This window comes from Erithacus rubecula (assembly GCF_903797595.1).
Source record: "Erithacus rubecula genome assembly, chromosome: 2".
In the NCBI taxonomy this organism is placed as follows: Eukaryota; Metazoa; Chordata; class Aves; order Passeriformes; family Muscicapidae; genus Erithacus; species Erithacus rubecula.
The window spans coordinates 104,853,024-104,875,397 of NC_136685.1; the positions used below are offsets into that span (position 1 = coordinate 104,853,024).

The 22,374-nt window shown below is 40.6% G+C and overlaps 1 protein-coding gene across 4 annotated transcripts in view; it reads right to left on the reverse strand.

The window, feature by feature from the left end:
• The window catches only part of PLCB1 (phospholipase C beta 1), a 363,698-nt gene that overhangs the window by 123,225 nt on the left and 218,099 nt on the right, over nt 1–22,374 (reverse strand). For all 4 annotated transcript variants that reach the window (XM_079298548.1, XM_079298545.1, XM_079298546.1 and 1 more), the window contains exons 4-7: nt 11,350–11,490; nt 5,395–5,474; nt 2,941–2,994; nt 2,347–2,422 (exon numbers count right to left, since the gene is read on the reverse strand). In XM_079298548.1, the coding sequence (XP_079154674.1) occupies nt 2,347–2,422; nt 2,941–2,994; nt 5,395–5,474; nt 11,350–11,430 (291 nt within the window). In that variant the 5' untranslated portion in view covers nt 11,431–11,490. The remainder of the gene's footprint in view (nt 1–2,346; nt 2,423–2,940; nt 2,995–5,394; nt 5,475–11,349; nt 11,491–22,374) is intronic.

Consider the following 22,374-nt stretch of genomic DNA (forward strand, 5'->3'; position numbering starts at 1 on the left):
AACTTTGTTTAAACATGTATTTAAAGATCCTTCTGCTTTCAGCTCTGCTGAATGATGACTGTTCCAGACATCAGGGCTTGATCCTGCAAGACTCTACACAGGCCAGTTCTGACCCAGAAAGAAAGAAATTAATGAAGCCATGCTTTGAAAATGTGCCTGACTTGAGGTCCATGGACCACCCCACTGTGATCATGCTTGGCTGAATCAGGGCTGGAGTGCTCAGCACTGCAGAGAATACATCCCTTATTAAGGTTCTTAAATGCAAAATAAAGGATTTATTTTCAGCAGTTCCAAGGATCCTCTCTGGTGCTATTCCTCAGGATGAAAACAATTATCCAGGCAATGAGAACTCTTCCTCCTCCAGCACTAAATGCAGAGCCTGCATTGTGCCACAGAGTCTCCTGGCAAACACACACACACAGAAAATTCCCTGGAGAGTGGGAATATTTGTCCTGTCACAGAAAAGTCCACACAGGGACACTCTCCCCTGGCACCTGTGCCCAGATCACTGCAAAAGGCAGATGAGGGACTGCCCCAGGCTTGAACATTCATTCCTGAATTCCAAGAGCTGCAGCCAAACACGGTGTGAAGCTCACGGCCAATGAGCTCCACATCTTCTCAGAGCAATGAGAGGTGTGGAAACTCATGGAGAAAATCCACGAGGCATGAAAGTGAAAAACCAAAGAGCCTAAACTGCTAATGTCCATGAGAGACTTTCATGAATTCTCTGAATAATTTGGTGTTATTTTCCTGAGCAAGGCTCCCTGATATTCATGTCTTGCACACTGCTGGAGTCTATAGCTCTTCCAAGACTTTATGGGAACACATTTTGTCCTGCAGTACAACAAGGCAGAAAAGCTGCAAGCTGAAGCTAAGAATTTCACTTGTACAAATAAACAGGAACACAAAGGAAAAGAGCTGTAGTTGAAGTTCTGCTTTTCTTCTATTCTCTTACCTCCACGAGATCCAGTTTTGCCCTTCCACAATATTTTTGAAAGATGATCAACACAGTTTTCTTTGGTGCATGCAACACGTTTCTCTTTTGTCCCAGCCAAAGAAAGGATCTACTTTATACTCTGAATAATTTTGAAGGTGGTATCCCAGCAACAAGCAACCAGCAGTGTGTATATAAAACTGGCTCTACTTAGATAAATAGCAGAAAAAAGCTGCAGTTTCTTCCAAAGACCCAAATGATATTTAAATTTTCTTTTCAGAGACATGTAGTAAATGGAAGAAATAAATCAGCTGATTCAGGAAGCAGCGCCTCAGCGATTTTTTTTTTGCATACTTTGTCTTGTTTGTTATCAATTGAATGGAAAATTATCTTTAAAATTATTGTCTCCATGCTTCTTACTTCACAATATTACTTTAGATAAGATTATTACAGTATTTTATACCTACTTTGTTGACATTCCTTGGAATTTTATGGAACTTAGCTCCCAAACCTATGAAGGAAGGACACTGTAAGAAGTGTCTGAGGTTTGACTGGTGAAGATTTTGCTCCAGTGTTCTCCTGGAGCTGTAGGAATGGGCTCCATTAAACCACTGGGGGAGCAAACATCGAGAAATACAAAACTCTGCTGTGAGGTTAAGTCAAGGGATCAGGAGATGCAGGCTCTCCTCTGCTCCAGAATGGTTTTGCCCCACTTCTTGGACCCCTGAATGAAGGAATTATCCTGCAAAATGCTTTCCTGGGATTAAAACCCATTTTGAGCAGGGAGGTGGGACCAGATGTCCCACTGTGGTCCCTCCCAGCCTTACCCAATCTGTGATTTTGGGACTCCGGTGCTTACTGGAATCACCTGCTCAAGCTCATTCCTTCTGAAACAAGGCTTCTTGAGGGTGAGGCACCATCCTGGAAATGCTCTGGGCTGAGGAGAGCTCCTGCATTAGCAGGATCCAGTGGCTGCATCCCTGCAGTGTTAACAGCTTCCACACCACAGCATTTCAACATTTCCTTCATGCATCTTTTGATAAGCCAGGGTGGGTTTAGCCTGTCACTTATCTCCAGCTACAGAACACACCTCAGGGTAACACTGCTCTGAAACCATGACTTGGAAATTGTGCAAAGGTCACCTATTCTTAAAATGTCCCCACAGGATTCCTCCAGGACTGCCCATACAGGCTCTGCCCTTTCTTTGAATGCTTTTAGGCTTCTTCCAGGTACTCCTGATCCTAAACAACTTCAAATCAAAGGTATCAGATAGGTATCAGGAACTTCTGTGTGGGAAAGCCAGAGCAGCTGCTGAGGAGCCATCCAGCAGCAGAGGCAGCACAGCAAGCTCAGAAGAGAGGGAAGAGCACCAAATCCCAGCAATGGTGATGTGAGTAAGTGCAGCTGCTTACCCTGGACGAGGGAAGGTTACAGGCTTCCAACGCCGTCTCTACCCGCTTTCTGTCCGAGGAGAACAAGCGGTATATGCTGCAAAAGGAGAACAGAACACAGGGGCTTGGCTTAAAGACATGTCTTGATGGCCCATCTGGCTCAAAGTCTGAACAGCTCTTAGCAGCCTATTGCACCTTTAGCTATTTATTTCCATTTGCTGGCTGCACAGTAGCTGAGGGGAGATTAACAGCGTTCAGTTTTAACTCTACCCCACAGCAGCCCCTATCACAGCAGGTATTTATTTCAGCTATCACTGGTCTCTTCATTCCCCCAGTGACATGCAATTTGAATCTGTTTATTTTCACATATCCCTGAGATAAAGATTTGATTTTTTTTTTAATTTTCACAAAGGGAAAGAACCAGGACAGAGAGACAGAATGTCAGTGCCCAAAGGACATTTGAACAGAGACATCCCAAGGATGACTGGCTACTCTGTTATAAACAGAAGGTAAATTTATTCTTCTAGGCATAGGGGTGCCATGCTCCTGCCAAGCACATATTCACACCCCAAAGTCAGCAGAGAATACAAGGTAAGGAAGGTGAACAGCACTTACTTCTTCAGAGGAATGCGCCCCTCTGGAGTCACCTGCAGCTTGAGTTTTGTGTAACTGTGGAGAGAAAAGAGCCCTGCTTTATTTTTACAGCATTTTCAAGGACCTCTCCCCCAGTTTTCCAGCTCTGGGCTAGTGCTCTGGTCATGGGGCAAGTTCCACTCAGCTCTTTCTCCCAATATGAAAAGATGTTGGGATATCATTGTTGACTAAAAACCTTCTATTGTCTGTCCTGAGATAACTGTAAATGAGTTTTGCAGTAACATCATCTGGTGAAAAATGTGGCAACACTTAAATATTTAGGAGGATCTTTTTTTTTTTGTTAAAAAACTCAGCTTTTTCACTTCACCCAATGATGTGCCAAAAGAAGAAGAAACTGCATGGTTCTAATAAATTTTCCTTTTTTTTTCCCAACAGAAAATGCCATTAGCAACCACTTCAAAAACAAAGTGCATGCTAAAACTAGGATAACTGGGATAGGAACATTTCCACAAATCCTTGATTCCCCACATTCATCTTCTGGAAACTGAAGCCTTTCGTGCTACTGTGTCACCAAGCACAACTCCCAGCACTGAGGGAGATTAAAACAAAAAAATCACAGCAGTTATTAAAAAAAAAAAAGTTTCTTTTATTTTGCCTTCTATTTTTGGAAAATTTTGACTATATTTTGGTCACATTGAGTGTTTTCCTCTACAACCAAGGAAGTTAGAAACAACAGAAGATGAGGAAAAGCATCTCAAGCTGTTTATTATTGCACATCCAATGCTCCAAGGAACTGAATGTCATAAAGAAAGAACTCTTCATTCTGCTCTAATGCAATTTGGCTTTCTCTTTCAACAAAAGGGTTCTGATAGGACTCCAACCAACCCTTTGCTTCGTACACCAGTTATAATGGGGAAATAATTTAATCTTCAAAGTCATAGATTTCTTAAGTGACTGATTTGGCATCTGTGCAGAGGAGCTGGGAAGCCATACAGTTTCCAAGTGATTTATTAATTAGTGAAAAGAGACACAGGAATGCCACGCTTGCCTGCTACTGAATCTACGCACTGTGTCCAGTGACTTCATCTTTAATTAATATAACTTGAAAAACTGCCAAAGAACAGCTCCAGACAAGCAGCTCTGCTGTACTGTGTGATGACACATTTCTCCTCTGATTTGGGTAGGAAAAGGCCCATTAGGTACAGCCCCAACCCTCCCCATACAGACCTGACAGCAGAGCCCACAGGGCACCTGGGGATTTCAGGGGCAAGGAAATTGTAGAAGCAAATCACTGTCAAAACTCATAGAGCTGAAGGAAGTCACCAGCTCAGGTGAGCACATTCCTCACTGCCAAAATGCAGGGCCCACAGGAAATGCTAAATGTTCCCATCCATTTGGGATTTTGTTTGCCAATACATCCCTGCTAGCCCAACACACCATTACACTTCCAGCAACACCCACCCTGCAGAGCTGCACCACAACAAACACCATGAGGAAGAAACATCCACAGATGCATATCCTTCCTTCCCACAAGCACCTATGATTCTGTGGGATTAAAATTAGGCACTCTGGGACATTGTTACTCTGAGTGCAGCTAATCAGAGTAGTCATTCACAGCCTCAGAAAGTCCAGGAGGGATGAAAGTTTTAGGAATGCAAGTTTAGTTATTTAGCTGGACTGAGCCTCTGTCTGTGAACAGGAAAAGGTGTTTGGGGGAAGACACTAAGCTGACTTTAAGCAGCAAACTCACAGGCTGGGAAAGGTGCATCCCCTCTTTTAGAACCCCAAAAGGCCAGTGAGTATCCCAGTTCAACACTAACACTTTCTGGCAGGTTTTGCCATGCTGTTCTCCAAGCTCTGATTTACATAAAACTGCCTCAGCCCATGCACATCTCATCAGCTGAGAATTGTTAATATCAGGTTTAGCTCTCTTCCCTTTTAGGTGTGTATTTCAACCCAAATTTCCTCAAACAGCTTTTCTACTTTGTGGAAAGCAACTCAGAATCTGCCCACTCTGCCAAGCAATCCAGAGGAACGAATCTCTCTGGATCACATGGAAACCAGAGATTGTACTGAGGAAAAGAGACTTCTGGCATTTCCCTTTTTTTTGGTTATCAATAAAAGACTAAAACAAAAACAAACCAGAAGCAAGTCAGTCCAGAATATTCTTTCTTTATAAATGGAGACTTTCAGCCTACAGCTGAAGCTACAACTGTACAAGGTGCAGGGAGCATTCAGTTCTGATTTTTCCTGCAATGATTTACCAGTTTGCAAGGAGAACCCTAAAAAGGGTTTTTGTTTAGATGACTTCGAGATAACAGGCTTTTTAGAACCATCCAAACAAGGACCTGTGTTTACAGAAGTGACAAGCCACCAGAGCAGAAACAATAGATGACAAGGTGAGTAAGAAGCACGGAGGAAAATGACGCAGAGGGAAGAGCAACACCCACAGGGTGACATGCGAGGGCCACTCACGCTTTTTCCAGAAACGCGTCCCTTGACATGTTCTGTGCCAACAAATTTGTTGCCAAACTGAACACTTCATCTGACCATTCCTGTGAAGAAAAGAAGTGAGTAAATGAGGATCAGTTTAGATATTTACTGACACAATGAAAAATATTTTTGAAAACTATGCTTTCAAAAAAAGGGCCTAATTAAAGCCTGAACTTGATTTTTCCAATTACAGCTTGCCTCCTCATTTGTGAGACCTGATTTTCTCATGCTACAAAAAAAAAAAAAAAAAAAAGAAGACTGTTACAAATTAAAGTCTTAACTCTATCCAAGATCTTTCCAGCCAATGCAAGAAACGAGCTTTAAAAAGTCCCAATCAGTACAAATATACAGGAATACATTTCAATTACCCTGATGTGCAAGGAAGATGCAACTCCAATGAACTCTTTCCCCCTTTTTACATCCTTACACTTGGTCTTAACCCTCACTAAATTTTTTTCCCTCTTCCTGGTGTAGGGAAGAAATGCCATAGAATCATGGAATGGTTTGGGTTGGAAGGGATGTCCAAGAGGACCCACATCCATCCCTGCCACAGGCAGGGACACTTTCCCCTAGACCAGGTTGCTCCATATTGCTCAAGTCCTTTCCTTGCATCCCTGACCTTCTCCAGGTTCCCAGCAGAGCTGATCCATGATCATAAACTGAAGTTTAGGCTCTAAGTTTGTTCTGCTCTCCTCCCTTGCAGGTCTCTCCCACAGCTTTTCATTGACAGTTTCCTTGTGTTTTTCCTTTCTAACTTGGTGCTTATTCACAATCTTTAATTGCAAACCTTTTTAATCACAACTGTGGTTTTGGATTTGCTTCATTTCACCCCATTAAAAGAAAGGGAAGAAAACAAGCAATGCCTTTGCAAACAATGTGATTTTTTTTTTTTTTTTGTTTTAGCTGACAAAGTTTTCAGACTTTTGTTCCAAACCAAAGTTATTTTTCCCTTCATAACAGTCCAAATCCAGAATTCCCACTGCCACATTCTTTGGGAATTATTCCCTTCTCCTTTTTTTTCTCTTGAGAAAAAACATTAAGGAAAAAAAAAGGGGGATTCCATTCCAACAAAAATGGATAGGGATGGGAAGTGTCATTGACTTCCAATGAAATAAATGTTCCTATGTCACTTTGGAGCTTAGAGCTTGTTTTACCATTTTTTCAATGACCAGGTGATTGATTTGGGAAGTTGGCAGGTTTTTTTCCCCATCTTTTTTCTATGCTAAGGTTTTTTCCCTGATGTTATCCCTTGTTCCTGAAACTGGTCTTGCACTGCTGCTCCCAGGAAGGAGAAGATAAGGCTGCCTGTACGCCCAGGGTTTTAGAAGTCTCTGATGTCCTCCAGCTCTCAGATCCTGAAGCCCATCCCATTCACTACCTCATCCCTAACCAACAGAGGTAACACCTCTCCTGTGGCTGGTGTTTCTGGAAGAGAAACCTTCTTCCCTAGGACACAGACTTGTCCTGGAGGCAAATCAGTGCTGCTCAGATAGTCCGCCCCTTCGCCTTCTCGTGACCACTGCCATTTTTCTTCTTTAATTGTTTTTCCTTCTTAGGTCTAGTTTGAAAAAATCAGGGGTGTGAGAAAGCAGGGGAGGAGGAGTTGGGTTTGTTAGCAACACAACTGCTTTGCTGTGACTCTTGGAACAGAGAGAGTATTAAGTGCAGCATCTGTTTTTCTTCTTGGCAACTCATTTTTCCAGGCTCAAAATAGGCTCATCTTGTAAACACTGCTTTGTTTAGGCACTAATAATAGCTGCTCAAACTTCTCCCTGTGACACTAACGGCCACAGAGATTAACAGCAACACAAAATACTATCTGGAAATTGAAAATACACTGGCTTTTAACAGAACATGATAGACTGTTTTCATCTTGCTGCTTCTGCTGGGCTTTAACCTGGAATATTTTGTATAAAACAGAAGTAGGGTACTTCAAGAGTATCCCACACCCCCAGCTCTTCCTTTTCTTTGTCCGATTGCTTGTTGACAGGAATGTAAGGGGAACTCACTTATTATGTGCCTGTCACACACATTATTTATATAAGCTGTCTTGCCATTTGTTCTATTTTGTTCCTTTGCTGGCTTTTCCTGGCTCTCCAAAGCAATCCTATCGCTCTTGCCAAATATTCTGAGGGCTACCTGCAGGCTGAGCCATTTCTAACCAGGTCACAAGCAACACTTGGCTCATTGTCTCTCCCACTTCAGGGTCCAGCCATCCCAGAGCCACAGCCAAAAAGCCAAGATCAGAGACTCTGCCAAGGGTCACATCATCCTTCCAGCCACTGAGCTGAACCCCAGGCAGGAAGGGGAGCAACAGCATTGAGGACAGAGCTGCTGGGCTCTCACCAAGCTGTGAGCCAAGGTGTGCCTTGCTGCTTCAGCTACCAAATGGCTCCATTCCCCCGGGTTTGCTGCATGGCAGAGAGCAGAGCCCACACTCCAACTCTGCATCAGCAATTCCAGCAGGCAGCACTCAGGGAGAGCACTCCAAGGGATGGAAAGCTGCTGTGTGTGGAGAGAAAACAGCCAGCTGTGGGAAGGTTACAGCAGCCTCCACATCACCACGGGCGCTGCAGCCTCTGCACAGATGTGATACAACAGGAAAATATAAATCTGCCCTTTTTGAAACAGGGCTGCAGCAGTGCCAACAAACCCAGCACTGATCCCTCTGGGAGCAGAAGGACCCAGCCTTCTGATCTTCAACTCCAGGCAAGTCACATCCATCATGATAAGAGCTTCCTGAACTTGATCCTCTCCTGGCTCTGTCCTGTCACGTCAGTTCCTCTTCTATCATTCCTGTGAACTTTGCTGACGAATAATTCAGCTGTTCTGTGCTTTGACAGGTAGCACATGAGCAGCAGCTCGTTTGGAAATGTGCTGCTCAGTGATCTCTCTTCCACTGCAGGCACCAGGATACCATAAGACATTTAGTGCAACAGAAGAGATGAGACCTTTCTCATAAGAAAAGGCAGCACAGACACTTGAAAACACTTCCTTCAAATCAGGCCTGACTGTGTGTGAAGGCAATGTTCCTTGAACATCTTTTTTGGAGGGGGGTTAACAAAGCAAGCTGCTGAAATTCTACACTTTCAGAATTTAATTTTTAAAAACAACATATCAAACAGATGTGAATTTATGTGGCTTGCTTTAGCATTTTATTCTACTGATCAAGCTCTTACATACACTGGAAGCTAGAAAAATAAAGATGTATGCTGGAAAGAATAGGATAGTGTGACTTGTGAATCATCCTTGATGGCATCATTTTACTTATGGAGGAATTCATCTGCTCGTACTGATGCATTTTACCCAAAGCTCACCAAACCAAGGAGAAATAGATTTCCTTGGGCTCTGGACAGGGGCCTGCATGGCCAGGATTGGCAGTGCAAAAAGAAGAGAGCTGGCATGAGAGGCACCAAAGAGAGCAAGAGGCAAGAGATAGGAAAAATGAGATGCTGACTTTGGAATCTGCTGGATTTGAGATGAGAGTGAACTGCTATAGAGCAGACAGAGGTTGATGGGTTGGACTTCTTCATGTTGGGAATGAAGACAGAGAAAAGAAAAAATAGGGTTTGAGAATAAACCTCTGCTGATTCTGCAGCACTCAGTGGATGCTAACAAATAAATCCTACCCCAGACAGGTGAGTGAAATGAAAATGAAAATGAAAATAAGGGAGTGCTCTCTCAGTGTTCTTCTCCCCACCAAGACACACCTTCCTGCCTGCCCTTTAGACCAGTGCCTAATGAATTTCCAGCTGCATTCTTTGAACAAACCAGGTGCCCTCACCACTGATGTGCTTTAAACATCATTTACTCTCTCCTGGAAGAAGGAACATGAACCAGCACACTGACATTTCTGTTTAGTGCACCTGAGGCAAGCTGAATAACCAAGACTTGCATTTTCCTAATTTTCCCATAACTTGCCCAGTGGATGTGACAAGCAGAGTTTGTAGCCCTATGCAAAGGGAGAAAATCCTATAATGGAATAATTTTAACTGCCTCATTAAGACCATCACAGTTTACTTTGTCTTTACTTTTTGTCTTTACTTTGTTTTTACTTTGTCTTTCTCCTTATAGGAGGTCTGGTCAACACTTGCCACACAACTTGAAAAACAAGGTATGAAGAGTTAACCAAAAATGCACTGAAAAGGAAAGGTGGGAGAGGTTTTTATTGGCACTTATTCTCCCTGGAACATCAGAAGGGTCAAAATTTGCAAGTGTGGCACTGAAAACATCTTTTATTGATATTCCTCACCAGAGCTCCCTCAAGACATGATTTGTGCTAGATGTGCTTATTTATTACAACTTCTCTGAGCATGGAGCCCAGAGACAATAAAGACCAAAATCTGTGTTCTGGTTCATATAAAGTTGGTAAACAGGTTAAAAAGAAAGGAATTTTTAGATGTGTTCAACAGTGATCAAAACTGTTTTGATTCAAACAATCAGGATATTTAACATGACCTCAAAGCACCACAGTTAATCTGCAATGCCTTAAAAATTGCATCCCCAGGCCATAGTGCCCAACTGATGAAATATTAATTGATTTGTTTTATTGGATTTACAAATAAAAAGGAAAACAGATTCTCAGTTACTCAGATGGTAGGAGTTACTCAAGATTTAGAGCAGGCAAGCTTTTACAAAACACGATTTTATCCACTGTACTTTAAGGTTCCATTATCAAACAGAAAATAGCCCTAAAATACCCATTTCTGTGCTGTTTAGCAAATAGATTATGGCTCACTGACTGCTGGCTAGACAGGTAAGTGAAAAAGAAGGACATAAGCCTCTGATTTGGGTGATTTTCCCTGCTCCTTGATAAGGGACAGCAATTTCTGCTGGTAAAGCTTTAGCATACCTTTTCATTTTCCTTCATAAACAATGCTCCTTTTTTTTTCCTGAAGAGTTTTTTCAATTGCTTTCATTTCTGCAGTGTTAAGATTTCTCACCTTGTAGAGCTCTGCATTTTCAAGTCTGAGAACTCTCTCAGCTGTTCATGAACCACCACAAACTCTTTCTGTTCCTATTCTTCTATGCCAAAGAAAAGTTGGAAAACATTTTTGCCAACTGGCTAAAGAAGATGAGCAGAAATAGTAATCTGGAAAGCAAAAATGTCCCCTCCTTGCTGAAGGCTTTCATCCTATGACCATTTTGCACCTGGTCTAATAATCCTTGTTGCCTGTGAGGTGACAAAATAACTCCTTGCTGTTGTTAAATCACAGCAGGCAGCAGAGAACCTCTTTTTAGCATAATCTAGTGAACTCCAGGATGTAAAAATGCTCTGTGAAAAGGGTTCTGTGCATGGATGTCTGGAGTCTGGGATCAGAGTGTACCCGAATGAGTGGAAGTGGAAAGAGGAGACGCTTTGGAATGTCTGTTTGAAATAGATAAAGCAAAAGTTCCCAGTTCATTAAACAGAATTGAATTGTAGAGAAATTGGAAGGAGAAGGAAAAAAACCCAAACCCAGGTGTACTAATATCAGTGTAGTTTTATGTTGTGGGTTGGACAGAGTAAACTGATGGACCTGCATGGAAAAAAAAAAAATTTAAAGCAATGATGTTGACTACAAGCCTTATCAAGGGCTCTCAGCAGGCAAAAAGTGATGCTACTACTAAAATATTGATGCGTGTTTGGGGAGCCACAGTGTAACATCTCATTCCTGAGTTTAAATTTGTCTGGAGCACTCTTTTCACTGTGATTATTTGGGCTTTACAAGCAACGTTCTGAACATGAGCACACTTACCAGGGGCATAAATCTTGCTGAATAAACTCCTTGAAAAACAAAACAAAACAAGATTGCACATTTCTTCTTAGGAACTGAGTGGAGAGCTGTGCCGCATTTCATAGCAATTCCCACTTTTAGCTCATTTATCCATATCTCAAAACACTGCTTTCAAAACCTGAATTTGATATGACAGAACTTCATCTCTCAGGTGCGTTACCTTTGCTATATCATCTTGGAATGCCACCAGGTTCAAGTAGGATATATTGACCAGGTCTGGGCCGTACACAACAGTTATCATCCGATTTTCCAGCCGACCTCCCGCGTTCCCAGCATCCAGCAGCTCGCGCAGCTTTGGATCCTGCAGGGGAAATAATGATGAAAAAATTCAAAACCTTTGGCAAATATATTGCACTGAAACAGGTACAAAAATTGCAAGTGCTTCCATTTTGAAAATTTGTGCTATTTTGAACATTTTAAACATGTTGGCACTAGGTTTGATCTGGTAAATGAGTCATTAAAATACTTAAAGTTATTAACCCAGAATAAAAAGGAAATCACTGCTGTAAATCCTTCAAAGCCTTTAAGCTCTATATTGGTGCTGTACAGACTCAGAGCTGTCCAGCTGATGGCTGCTCATTCCTATTTTCAGTTATTTTGCCACAGAAGCTAAGCAAACACAAACTGTGTTGCATGTCAGAACAACACAATCTGTCCAAAGGCTACTGTCCTCAGCAGAGAGATCTCCTGTGATTTTAATGGATTTCAGATAAAACTGAAAATGAGAACTTAGCTTTTCCCAAGGAATTAAGAACACTTCTGGAATTAACTTTCTTAAACTCTATGGAAAGAATAATGGGATTTAATGCTGACTTCCTCTTTCTTCTTCATGCTCAACAGCTCATGTATTATTTAAATTATTCCAATTAGATTTAGCCTTTAGCCTTTCCCCCCCTCCAGTTTGTATCCAATACAGAATCGGCTGTATAGACTCATTTAGGTTGAAAAAGATCTTTAAGAGCATCAAGTCCAACTGTTCCCCCTGCACTGCCAAAGCCACCACTAGCCCATGTCCCCAAATGCCACATCCACACATCTGTTAAACCCCTCCAGGGAGGTGACTCAACCCCTCCTGTGGGCACCTTGTTCAGCCTCAGCAGAGGAGTGACTACCTAGCACTTCTGTGAAGGAAAAGTACATTCAATGATTTTTATCAGCTATTATTAGCCTGAACCTCAGCTTCATTGGCAAGCTAAGTGTGTGAGTAAAAACCTCAGGTTATTTGGTGACTTTCCTCATTTCTATTAGGCTGCACCATTTCCAAGAAATGCACTCAGTGCGTTTGAAACTGAGAAAACAGGTCCTTGGCCTCATGGTGAATTTTATAAAGACAGATGAAAAGCTGCCCTACATTATTGGATTCAGTCCTTTGGAAAGGGCTGTTATAATGTGAAAGCTCAGGTTTCCTAAAAGGCAAGATTGTTCAGTCTCTCACAAAAACTAAAAAATGGCTAGCAAATAGAATTCTTGTGGGATGACAGATGCTGTGTAGAGATCAAGTTATTTCAAAACCAACACAATAAATGCACTGCACTTCAAATTTCACTCTCCCATGAACCTTCTCCCTGCACTGTCTGCCTATGTTCAGTTTGTGGTATTCTTAATATTTAATAACTTTTAAAATAAGTATCTAAATTTCCATCAACTGATACCAATTAAATTTAATATGACAAGATTAAGATGATAAAAAAGGGCCATTTTTCATGGATCTTGCAGGAAATCCTGTACCAACAAGACATCAATCTAAAGGGATCTGCTGATTGGTATCACATCTTCTTGGAGGCAATGGAGCTGTGTGTGTGTTCACCAAACACTTCACCAGATTTAGGAAAACATTTTTAGAGAATGAGGTAGAAACTGCAAAGAAAGTACAATGCTGTCTATCATAAATGCTGAATCTCTTTAAATACTGGGTATGATGCCAAGTGTTACAAGAGAACAGACAGAATAATCCTATTTAAGGGCTCTGTAAATTGTGAATATCATTGTGCTCCGAGACAAAGATGGTTTCGTGGGTAAACAAGTTAATCACAGCCTTTCACAGGAGAGAAAAACAGGAGAGGGATACAAAACTAGTAGTTGTGTTTCAGAGATGAGAATTCAAAGAAAAAAGACAAAGAAATGGTATCATTTAGATCAGGGAGAAGAGCTAGAGAAATGCCCTGCAGTTGCTAAGTCAGTCATGGTGTATTACTAGATGGGTTCCTTTCTCTTTTATTTACAGGCTGGCTGTTTCAAGGCTTTGTTTTATATCTCTGGGAGATGAGAATCCATCTCCTTTTTACCCTCTACTGTTTCAAGCCCCAAATCAGACAGATAAATGCCTCAGCTCAAGGGCCTGTCTGGGAACAGCATCATTCTTCGTGGGCTCAGACAGAACTGGTTTTCTATCTGCTTTCACTCCCTTCCTCATCATTGTCATTCCTCTCTCCCTCTCCCTGCTCACAGCTTCACTCTGGATGATGAACTGCAATCGTAGCAACAAAAGAAGAGTGAAGATAACCTTTTACTTTCGTATTTACACTCGGCCAAGGGATGTCTCAGTGATGAATCACACCCCAGTTAGACTGAGATATGCATTAGCCACGCACCACAGAATAAAAAAAGAATATATTTGAAAGGAGATGCTTTTCCCAAGCAAATTCATCAAAAGAGAAGTTATCTGGCACTGGCTCAGTTTTTAGAAGTGCAAATAAGTGGCAAATCATGCAATGTGTGCGTGAATTTAGTTTTCCAAATCAAAGATCTTTTTGCCAGGTTTTACAGGCAAGCAATTAGGCAGCCCATCATCTTTGGGTTGCTGTGCTTGAATGGCTAAAATGTTGAATTTCTCTGGTCTGTTTAAGGCTTGTCTAGCAAAGTTTGAAGCACACAGTCCATTCCAGCAGTGCATTGTCCAGTCACCATCCAGCAGCTATTAATAAAGGAGATGTCCCAGTTGGCATTAAACCAGAAATCTATTTAGCCTAAGAAACACTGCAGTATGGTTTTGATACAAATTATGTCTTCACAAAAACCTGCTGGAGGCTCCACAGACTCAAAATACATATTTTAATAGCTGGTTTGTAATATCTATATTTAAATTTTATATTTTAAAGTGTAAGAGAATAAACATGATTCATACCCTTTTTGATCCCTGCCATGGGTGTACTTGCCCTTTAGGGGTGACAGATGCACTTGTCAGTGATAATATTGCCTTAGCTGATGATCCAGGTCATAATTAGTGCTTGGATCTGAAGTTCTCAGATACCAAAATGGACCACCACTTCCTCAAAGAACAGCTCTGCTCCCTTGTTACCAACCCTTTGCTGCAAAAAGTGCTAGGAGATGAGCAAAATATCCTTTATCAACATCTTGAAGACTATCAGTGCTCTATGAATCAAAGCCCTTTTGAAAATGTCAGCAGGTTTTCCTGTGGAGATGGCAGGAAAGCACATAGGGGAAAAAACCAAACCAAGCAGCAAGACCAAATTTAGCATCTTTTATGTAAATTGGATTGTTTTGATTTTGGTAATTCCATTTTAGGCAATGACACTGAAAAGCCTGCTGCTGGCTGGGGCTGTGCTTCATACACAAGTGGACAGACTGGTTTTTGGGATAAAACCAGTCTTTTGCTAGACTGAGGCCTAAATACCAACATATTGAGCTCTCTGATGGACATTCAGGAGAATTATACCTATTTAATATTGATTACAGCAACTTTTGGAACACACCCACAGGATGGCCAATAAGTAGCAGCCATGGGACTCATCCAAGGTCCCTTTCAGGCTCATTATTTTAAGTCTCTGATGTTTCCTTTTGCTTCTCCCAGTCAAAAGGCCCAATAAAAAAAACAGCTTGGTTTTCCCCTTCCACTGGAGTCTGGTAGGAGCTTCAGCTCAAGGACTGGAGGTGCTTGAAGACTGCCTCAGAAATAGGCCAGGAAAGAGTGTTTGGATGTGACAGTGCTTGAATTCCCAGAGGGAGATGGAATTTGTGAGCAGGTAAATATGGAGGAGGTGATGAGGACGGTGTTGGCAGCACAAAGAGCTTTAGAATCTATCAAATATCAAATTAGTCATGTCAAATTGAGGCTTAGGTTGGTCAGAGGATTACCTGTTCATTGGAAAAAAATTTGGTTGTGCTGCCTTGGGAAACTTATCAAAGAAAATATACCTTAAATCAATGGGAAATAAAGAGAGAATAGTGAAAAAAGTTAACCAGAAACACATACACAAAAAAAAAGCTTATGGAATTCCTACCATTTTCATGAGTAAATGCAAAATAATGACTTTTTGTTAGAAACCAGGGTCCTGTAGACAGATGGATAAAAATAGATTTCAATCAGATTTCCCAAACTTTCTCCTGCTGTATTTCCTTTTCACTGGAAATCACAAGAATAACAAACTTAGAGAGGCACCTCAGTCACATTACAATCCCTGCTTTCCACTGTGATTTGTGTTTTTAAAATGTAGGTCTTAACCCTGAAATCCCAATTAGTGTGTGCTCTGCACAGCACAGCAAATGCCTCAGCATCTTTTATTAGTATCACCAGCTCTTCAAACTTCTTTTTCTTCTGAAAACCTGCAACACACCATCTGTGTGTGGAAATGTTTTTTTTTTCATACAGAGTTATAAAAGGCTGCCATGAGGTTTTGTGGCACTCAAACACTGATTTCAACACACCAGGGAGCAGCAGGTCAGCCCCCTTTGCTTCCTGATGCTTCCCAAAGCAGCAGCACCATCTCAGAGAGCAGATTCTGGTCCCTTTAAGCAGGAAAGGAATCTAAAGAAATCTGTATCTAAAGGAATCTGTGCAATGCTAAATATTTTACTGGGGTTTGATAGTTACAGATAATGTGATGGCCAAATAATGTGATGGGTGATTATCAAGAAAATCAGAACTTCTTGGGTTGCTGGAACAGGTGCGCAACTGTATATTGGGAATTCTGGGTGAAGACATTAATTTACAGAGCAACAACTCTCAAAACTATTTTACAGAGCCATAGGGAAGCTCAGAACTGTCATAGTCTGTATCACCACCTGTAACCATCATGATTCCAAATTATGGTATTTATGTCCTGATAACTTCAGGAGAGATTTGAAACAAAAATGGCACAGTCTTTCCTCTGAGTTTTCCGCTCATCAATTTCCAAGCATTCAAACGTGCATTTGTATTTTTCTAACTCCTTGTGTATCCCAGAAGAGGGAATATATATGGGAGGAAAGAAGTAAAATTAGCTAGCTACACATGAAAAGTGTTTTCAGGAAACACTCGAGTTTGAGTCTTAAATTAAACAAAGAACTTTGCTAAATTAGAACTTTATATTGTGACTCCATTGAAGGCAGAACACCCACAGATTTTCTACAAATAGAACAATGTCTTGTCTTCAAGAATTCCTTAGTGTTTATCAACAAAAATGTATATAAATGCATATAACAGTCAGCATGGATATCTCCTATATTTGACCCAGATATCAAAATACCAGCTCTTAACACTTTAAGCACCAGGTAAGTTGCTAGTGTAGGGGAAGTAAAACAGGAAATAATAAATGATGCCTAAAATCAGACCATTTACCCCTGTGGCTAGCTAAGGACTTCAGCTGAGTTCCCAAGCCCCAGCTCTGCTGCAGTGACCCAACCAAACTCCTCAGTGCAAGCTGCCCAGCACTGAGCACCAACTAAAGGTAGGAATTGCTTTCTAAGGCTCTCAAAATTATTTTGTACCACCTGTGTGTCAGAGTTTTGGGGTCCATGATGATGCCCAAGAGTTGCTTCTCATCTTTGTGTCTGCACCAGCCTGACCCTCAGAAACAAAATGTCCTTTTTAACTGGCTGAAATGCACTGCTAACAATCCCCACACAGATTTCACAGCTGGTTCAAATACCCTTTGTGTCACACATCACTGAGAACTTCCCATCAAGTGCATCAACAGACTCATCCTTCAAAGAAATCTTTCTTCTCTCCCTCCTTTCTTGAGACAAAAGTCAAAACTCTCTAGTTTATCTTTCAGCAATCCTTCTGACTGATTAGGGAGAATGTCCATACACGGGAATCACATCTGCAAAACTCAGTGACAGGAGTTTGTCTGTCTTAATGACAGTCACATGAAATGAACAGACTCCATTTACTACATCACAGATACTCAAGTGTTCTACAAACTCTTTCATTACACAGGATACATAGGAAGTTTGATAGCTAAATGAATTTATTTGTATCAAGTTATTCTTACCAAAATCATTGTCATTGAACCATAAATCTATTTAGCCTAAGAAACGCTGCAGTATGGTTTTAATACCAATAATGTCTTCATGTATTTCACAAAAGAATATCATATCAAGATATAACCAAAATATTTGCAAATAAATTTATCCTTCTTTCTGAGGTTTCACAATGGATTCCAAATTTGGCCTGATATCACCATAGCTACCTATGGTGATAAACAGAGCCAGGATCTTGTTTAAACACCCAAGTCATCTAGATATCATGTCTGTGCAAACCAACTCAGTGTGCACAAAACAAGAGGAAGTTTCTTTAAAAAATAATCTCAGTCATATAACTGGTTTCAGTTTGACCATCTGCTCAGATAATACAGTGGAATATTTCTGACATATAACACAGCATGAGGTAAAAGGAGTCAGAAATGCTTCAGTTAGCCCCTAGGGAAAGAGATCCAAGGCATCCACTGACTCCTACAGATCTGGTAAGTGCAGCAATCCCAAATACCTCAGATGCAACTAAAACTCCAGGGCTGTTCTTCCCACGGATATTATCAGGGAGGACAGGATGCCATAAATCACACCTCAAACAGTCAATGCTGATTAACCTTCTCTATGAAACACCTCATCCAGAACAATGGTTGTTTTTCCTAAAATAGCTGAATCCAATCCCATGCCTGAAGTAAGAACATCAATACAGCAAGTTTACAAGGACCAGGTTATGAAGAAGAGTGAAGATACTTCTTTTTCTGTGATGTACAACTTTTGAGAGAGAGCACGTGCCAGCTTAACACATTTTCCTTTGGCAAAGGAATGAGGGAGGCCAATCTCTGCCTGTACAAATGAACTTTGGAAAAGAGAGAACTGTCAATAGGCATTCCAAAATCTAATTCTAACTGTGAGCTCTGAAAATGCAGGATAAATTCATGCTGATTTTCTACAATACCCACGTTACAAGACACAGGTTATTTAAAAACACAAAATGTGATAAATCGGTATTTTTGTAACACTTAGGGACATCCTCCCCTCAAAAAATCATTCAGTCCTATGTCAGCCACCACATCAGGAGGACAGAATTCATCCTTTGGAAGTTCACAGGCCACACTAAGCTGGAGAGAGCAGCTGATGTGCTGGACAGTCAGGCTGACAGGTCTCTTTTAACCTATAATTTTTCAATGACATTGTGATTTCTGTACCAGATGTGCTGCAAAAGTTCACTGGGGACAACACAACAAATTCTCTGATGGTTGGTCAGTGCTAGTTTTGGTGAAGATACTACTTAGAGTACAAAATCAAGCTGATTTCTGGGGGAAAGAGAGAGAGATACACAAATGATATCTATGCCATACACAGTGAATCAGGATGTATCTGAAACACAAAGAGAATTAATTGCACAAGCTGAGGAAAAGCCCAGGGACAAAACCAGGACCACCTCATTCCTCTTTTTCTGACCTTTCTCACAGTTCAAGTGATCCAAATCCAGCTTCCCTGGGTCTCTCATGCTCTCGTTACAGAACATTAAGCAAATATTCAGTCTGGGTTTTTTGTTTTTTTGTTTTGTTTTTTTTTAGTTTTCCATCCTAATGTTCATATTTCTCAAGATGTGTTTTTTCTAGGTTCATGGTATTTGAGTTTTAAATTGTTTGCAAGACTGTGTGTTCTAACACAAAAACAAGTGACAGTATAAACCATCTAAGTAAAATCAGACCAAATGTGGTGTTTTTCAGTGCTTTTGCATGTGGTTGTGATTAACATGAAAAAAACTTTACATCTCACAGTGTAAATCTTCATTTATATTACAACTCTAAAAAGGTGAAATACCAAACAGCTACAACCATTCACAACTTTCCTCTAGGTGTTTTCTAAAACTCACCAACATTTTTTACCAATTTCTATCAACTGCAGATGGCTCATTATTTTAAAGATGACCTTTAAACATACACACTTCCCTTCCCTGCCTTTCCTTCCTCAAAATTCCATAAGTTTTTCTTCAATTCAATTTCAAAGGAAGAGATGAAAGACAGTGGCGAAAATAAACTCATTTTCATGTCACTTTTATGAACTCATTTTCTTTGGTCGGTATGAGACTATTGAAAAACCTATAAAAAGTCTTTAAATGAAATGATTTCTACAGCAACTTGCACAGCACCTAAGGGCAGGAATAGCTGAAACAGCAACTTAATTTTCACTTATCTATAAATCTCACATGCATTGTTCTTCCCAGTTGGAATTGCTGGGTAGAGTTATTTTAATAGGGTTATTTCAGAGGTTGAGGTACAATCAGCTCTTCATTTCTCTGGCATTTGTAAAAATCTGAAGTGCTTGAAATGAGCTGAATGAGAGGTACTGTGAGAATCCCACCAGGCTGCCCTGGAGTGCTCCACGAGGGCTGCAGGACAATCACTTGCATTTTAATGTGTTGTTTTGGTTTTCAGCTGGTGGAAATGTGTACATCCAGACGGTCTGAAATGCTGAATGCACCAACTCCCCACCCCACACAAACAGAACAGATGAAACCCAGAAAGCCAGAACTGAAAACATCTTACTAACGAGCTGCTTATTATTGCAACATTTCAGACACACTCATCGGCGGAGAAAAATTTTTAAAAAAGAAAAAATAAATCAAGAAAAGAGCCTGTGTGCCATGCCAGCAATATTTTATTCTCTCTTACCTGTCTGAGAGACACATTCTGGTGTCATTTTTTCAAATTACAAAGTCATGTGGGATGCTTAATGCTAAAGGTTTCAATTTACCTGATTTTAATTACTGTAAACACTCACTGCTCCCATTATCTTTAAGTATTTAATTCTAGGAAACTCATTTACAGCATAGGAAAGAAAAATAAACCATTTCCATGATGATGCAACGAGAGTGGAAATTGTTTCCTTCTTGGGCTGTAGCAAATACTCAGCTCCTGCAAATCAGCCTGTGAGCTCAGAACAGGCTCTTAATGGCACATCTACTTAATTATTGATGGCTAATTATGAATTGTCCTGCTACTGTCACACCTCACAAAACCTGCACTGTACCTTAGTTCATACAAGTCAGAAGCAGAAATATATGTGGACACTTGACACCTACAAATTGGTGCCTAATTAGCAAGCACAGATGAATTATTTCCTGTAGATCTTGATGGAGGTTCCTGGTGAACCTCAGCTCGATGGGAATCAGAGCCAGCTTACCACAAAGCCAAGGGACTTGATTCTGAAAATCCACAAAATCAGCTAAAAATCAGGGCAAAATCATATGGCAGATGCCACTGCCTCAGATGGCAAATATAATAGAGAAAAAGTAATGTATAATAAAAAAACAAATTAAGATTCCTTTTTAAAGCTTAGTAAATTTCAATTTGCTCCAGAGAGAAGGATTTCCTCTAAGTACATTTTAACTTTTAAAATAAGTATCTATTAGAAAAAAAACCAGCTAGAAACAGGTTCCTGGTTAAGAAGACAACATGACTGCTGAAGGAGGAAAAAAAAAAAAAAAAAAAAAAAAGAAGTAAAATCTTCAAGGAGTATGAGTAAGAGCCACAAATATGTTTTGCTGGCTGAGGAGAGAGAGACAACAGTGAATAAAAGCAGAAACTGGATTTGGGTGGTTTAATGACAGATTAATTTCACCACCTGTGAAAGTACAGGAAACATGTTCAGTCACTGCTAGGAAAAGGACATCCAAACACTGATGTCTGCAGCTGCAGAGGGGAATTCTTCAAGGGGTGCTATGGACATATTCTAAGGCATTGGTTTTGTACTCCATGGTTTTGGGAACTAACTGGGGAAGGGAATATAAAAAGGGTGGCTCGATCAATTTCAAATCAAGCTTGAAGAGCACAACACATCAACTTGCAGAACAGTGCTGGTGAAAATCCTGAGTGTCACATATTTGTGAACAGCCAAACAACATGAGAATACTAAGCCATGGAAGAGGAAAAATCAGTGCAAGCAGAAAGTGATGGAAATGGTCCTCAAAAAAGACAGATGCAAACTTTTGAGTAAGCAGTTCTGGGCATCTGAATTATTCACAAAGTTCAACTGCACCAAACTTGGTACTTCAAACTTCTCCATTTCCATCAGTTTTCCTTATGGTGCATAGGGAAAGCAACAGGGACAGCAGCTGTTCTCTAAAAAGCAGACAGTTCTCAGTGAACAATCTCTGCATCCCTGATATCCATGGATATATTTTTTCCACAGCAGAAATAATTAAACTTTGGGAAGGTACAAGGACACAATGGATATTTTTCACCCCAAAGCCTCACATGACCCTTGACTAAATACCAACAGCAGGTGATGCACTGAAATCAAGAGACAATAGGAATTCTGCCCTAATGCATAAACAACTCACCCCAATTCAAAGAGGTTCACCTGGACTCACAGGAATTGAGAAAGGGTGAAAAACTGGCAGAGGAATTTCAACCATGATTGTTTTTAAAGCTCCTTGTACAAATCATGGCAGCTGGAAAAGAATTCAATTTCTTACATTTAGAAGGTAGATGAGCAATTCTCTTCCTAATTTCACTTGCTAAGTGCCAGACAGACTCCCAGTTATCCAAGAATTTAATGAACTAAATCCAGCCATTTAAGGCTGTTTCATCTAGATAAGAAGCTTTCCAGCTTGAAGGATAAAAAAGCCTTAAAGGCAATGGAAAATAAACCACACTTTGATGTGCATAAACTACCCAAGCAGTTAATTTTCAATTATAAAAATAAAATTTTAGCTAGGGGATGTCAAGTAAATAGGCTTGGCAGGGAAAGGAGACCAGAAAAGAGTACAGGAGGCTGGAAAAGTCCTGCACAAACTCCAGGCCACACTTTGTGCTCCCCCCTTTGCTGTACTTCCCAAGGATCCCCAGTGGAGCACTTGAGCAAAGCTATGAACTCCAGGGTTTGACTAAAATATTTCTGAAAGGTTACAAAGTCCAATGTTTTTTGAAAAGGGAATTAAAAATATTTTGTGCACATAAGATTATGGCACTGAGGGTACACTTCC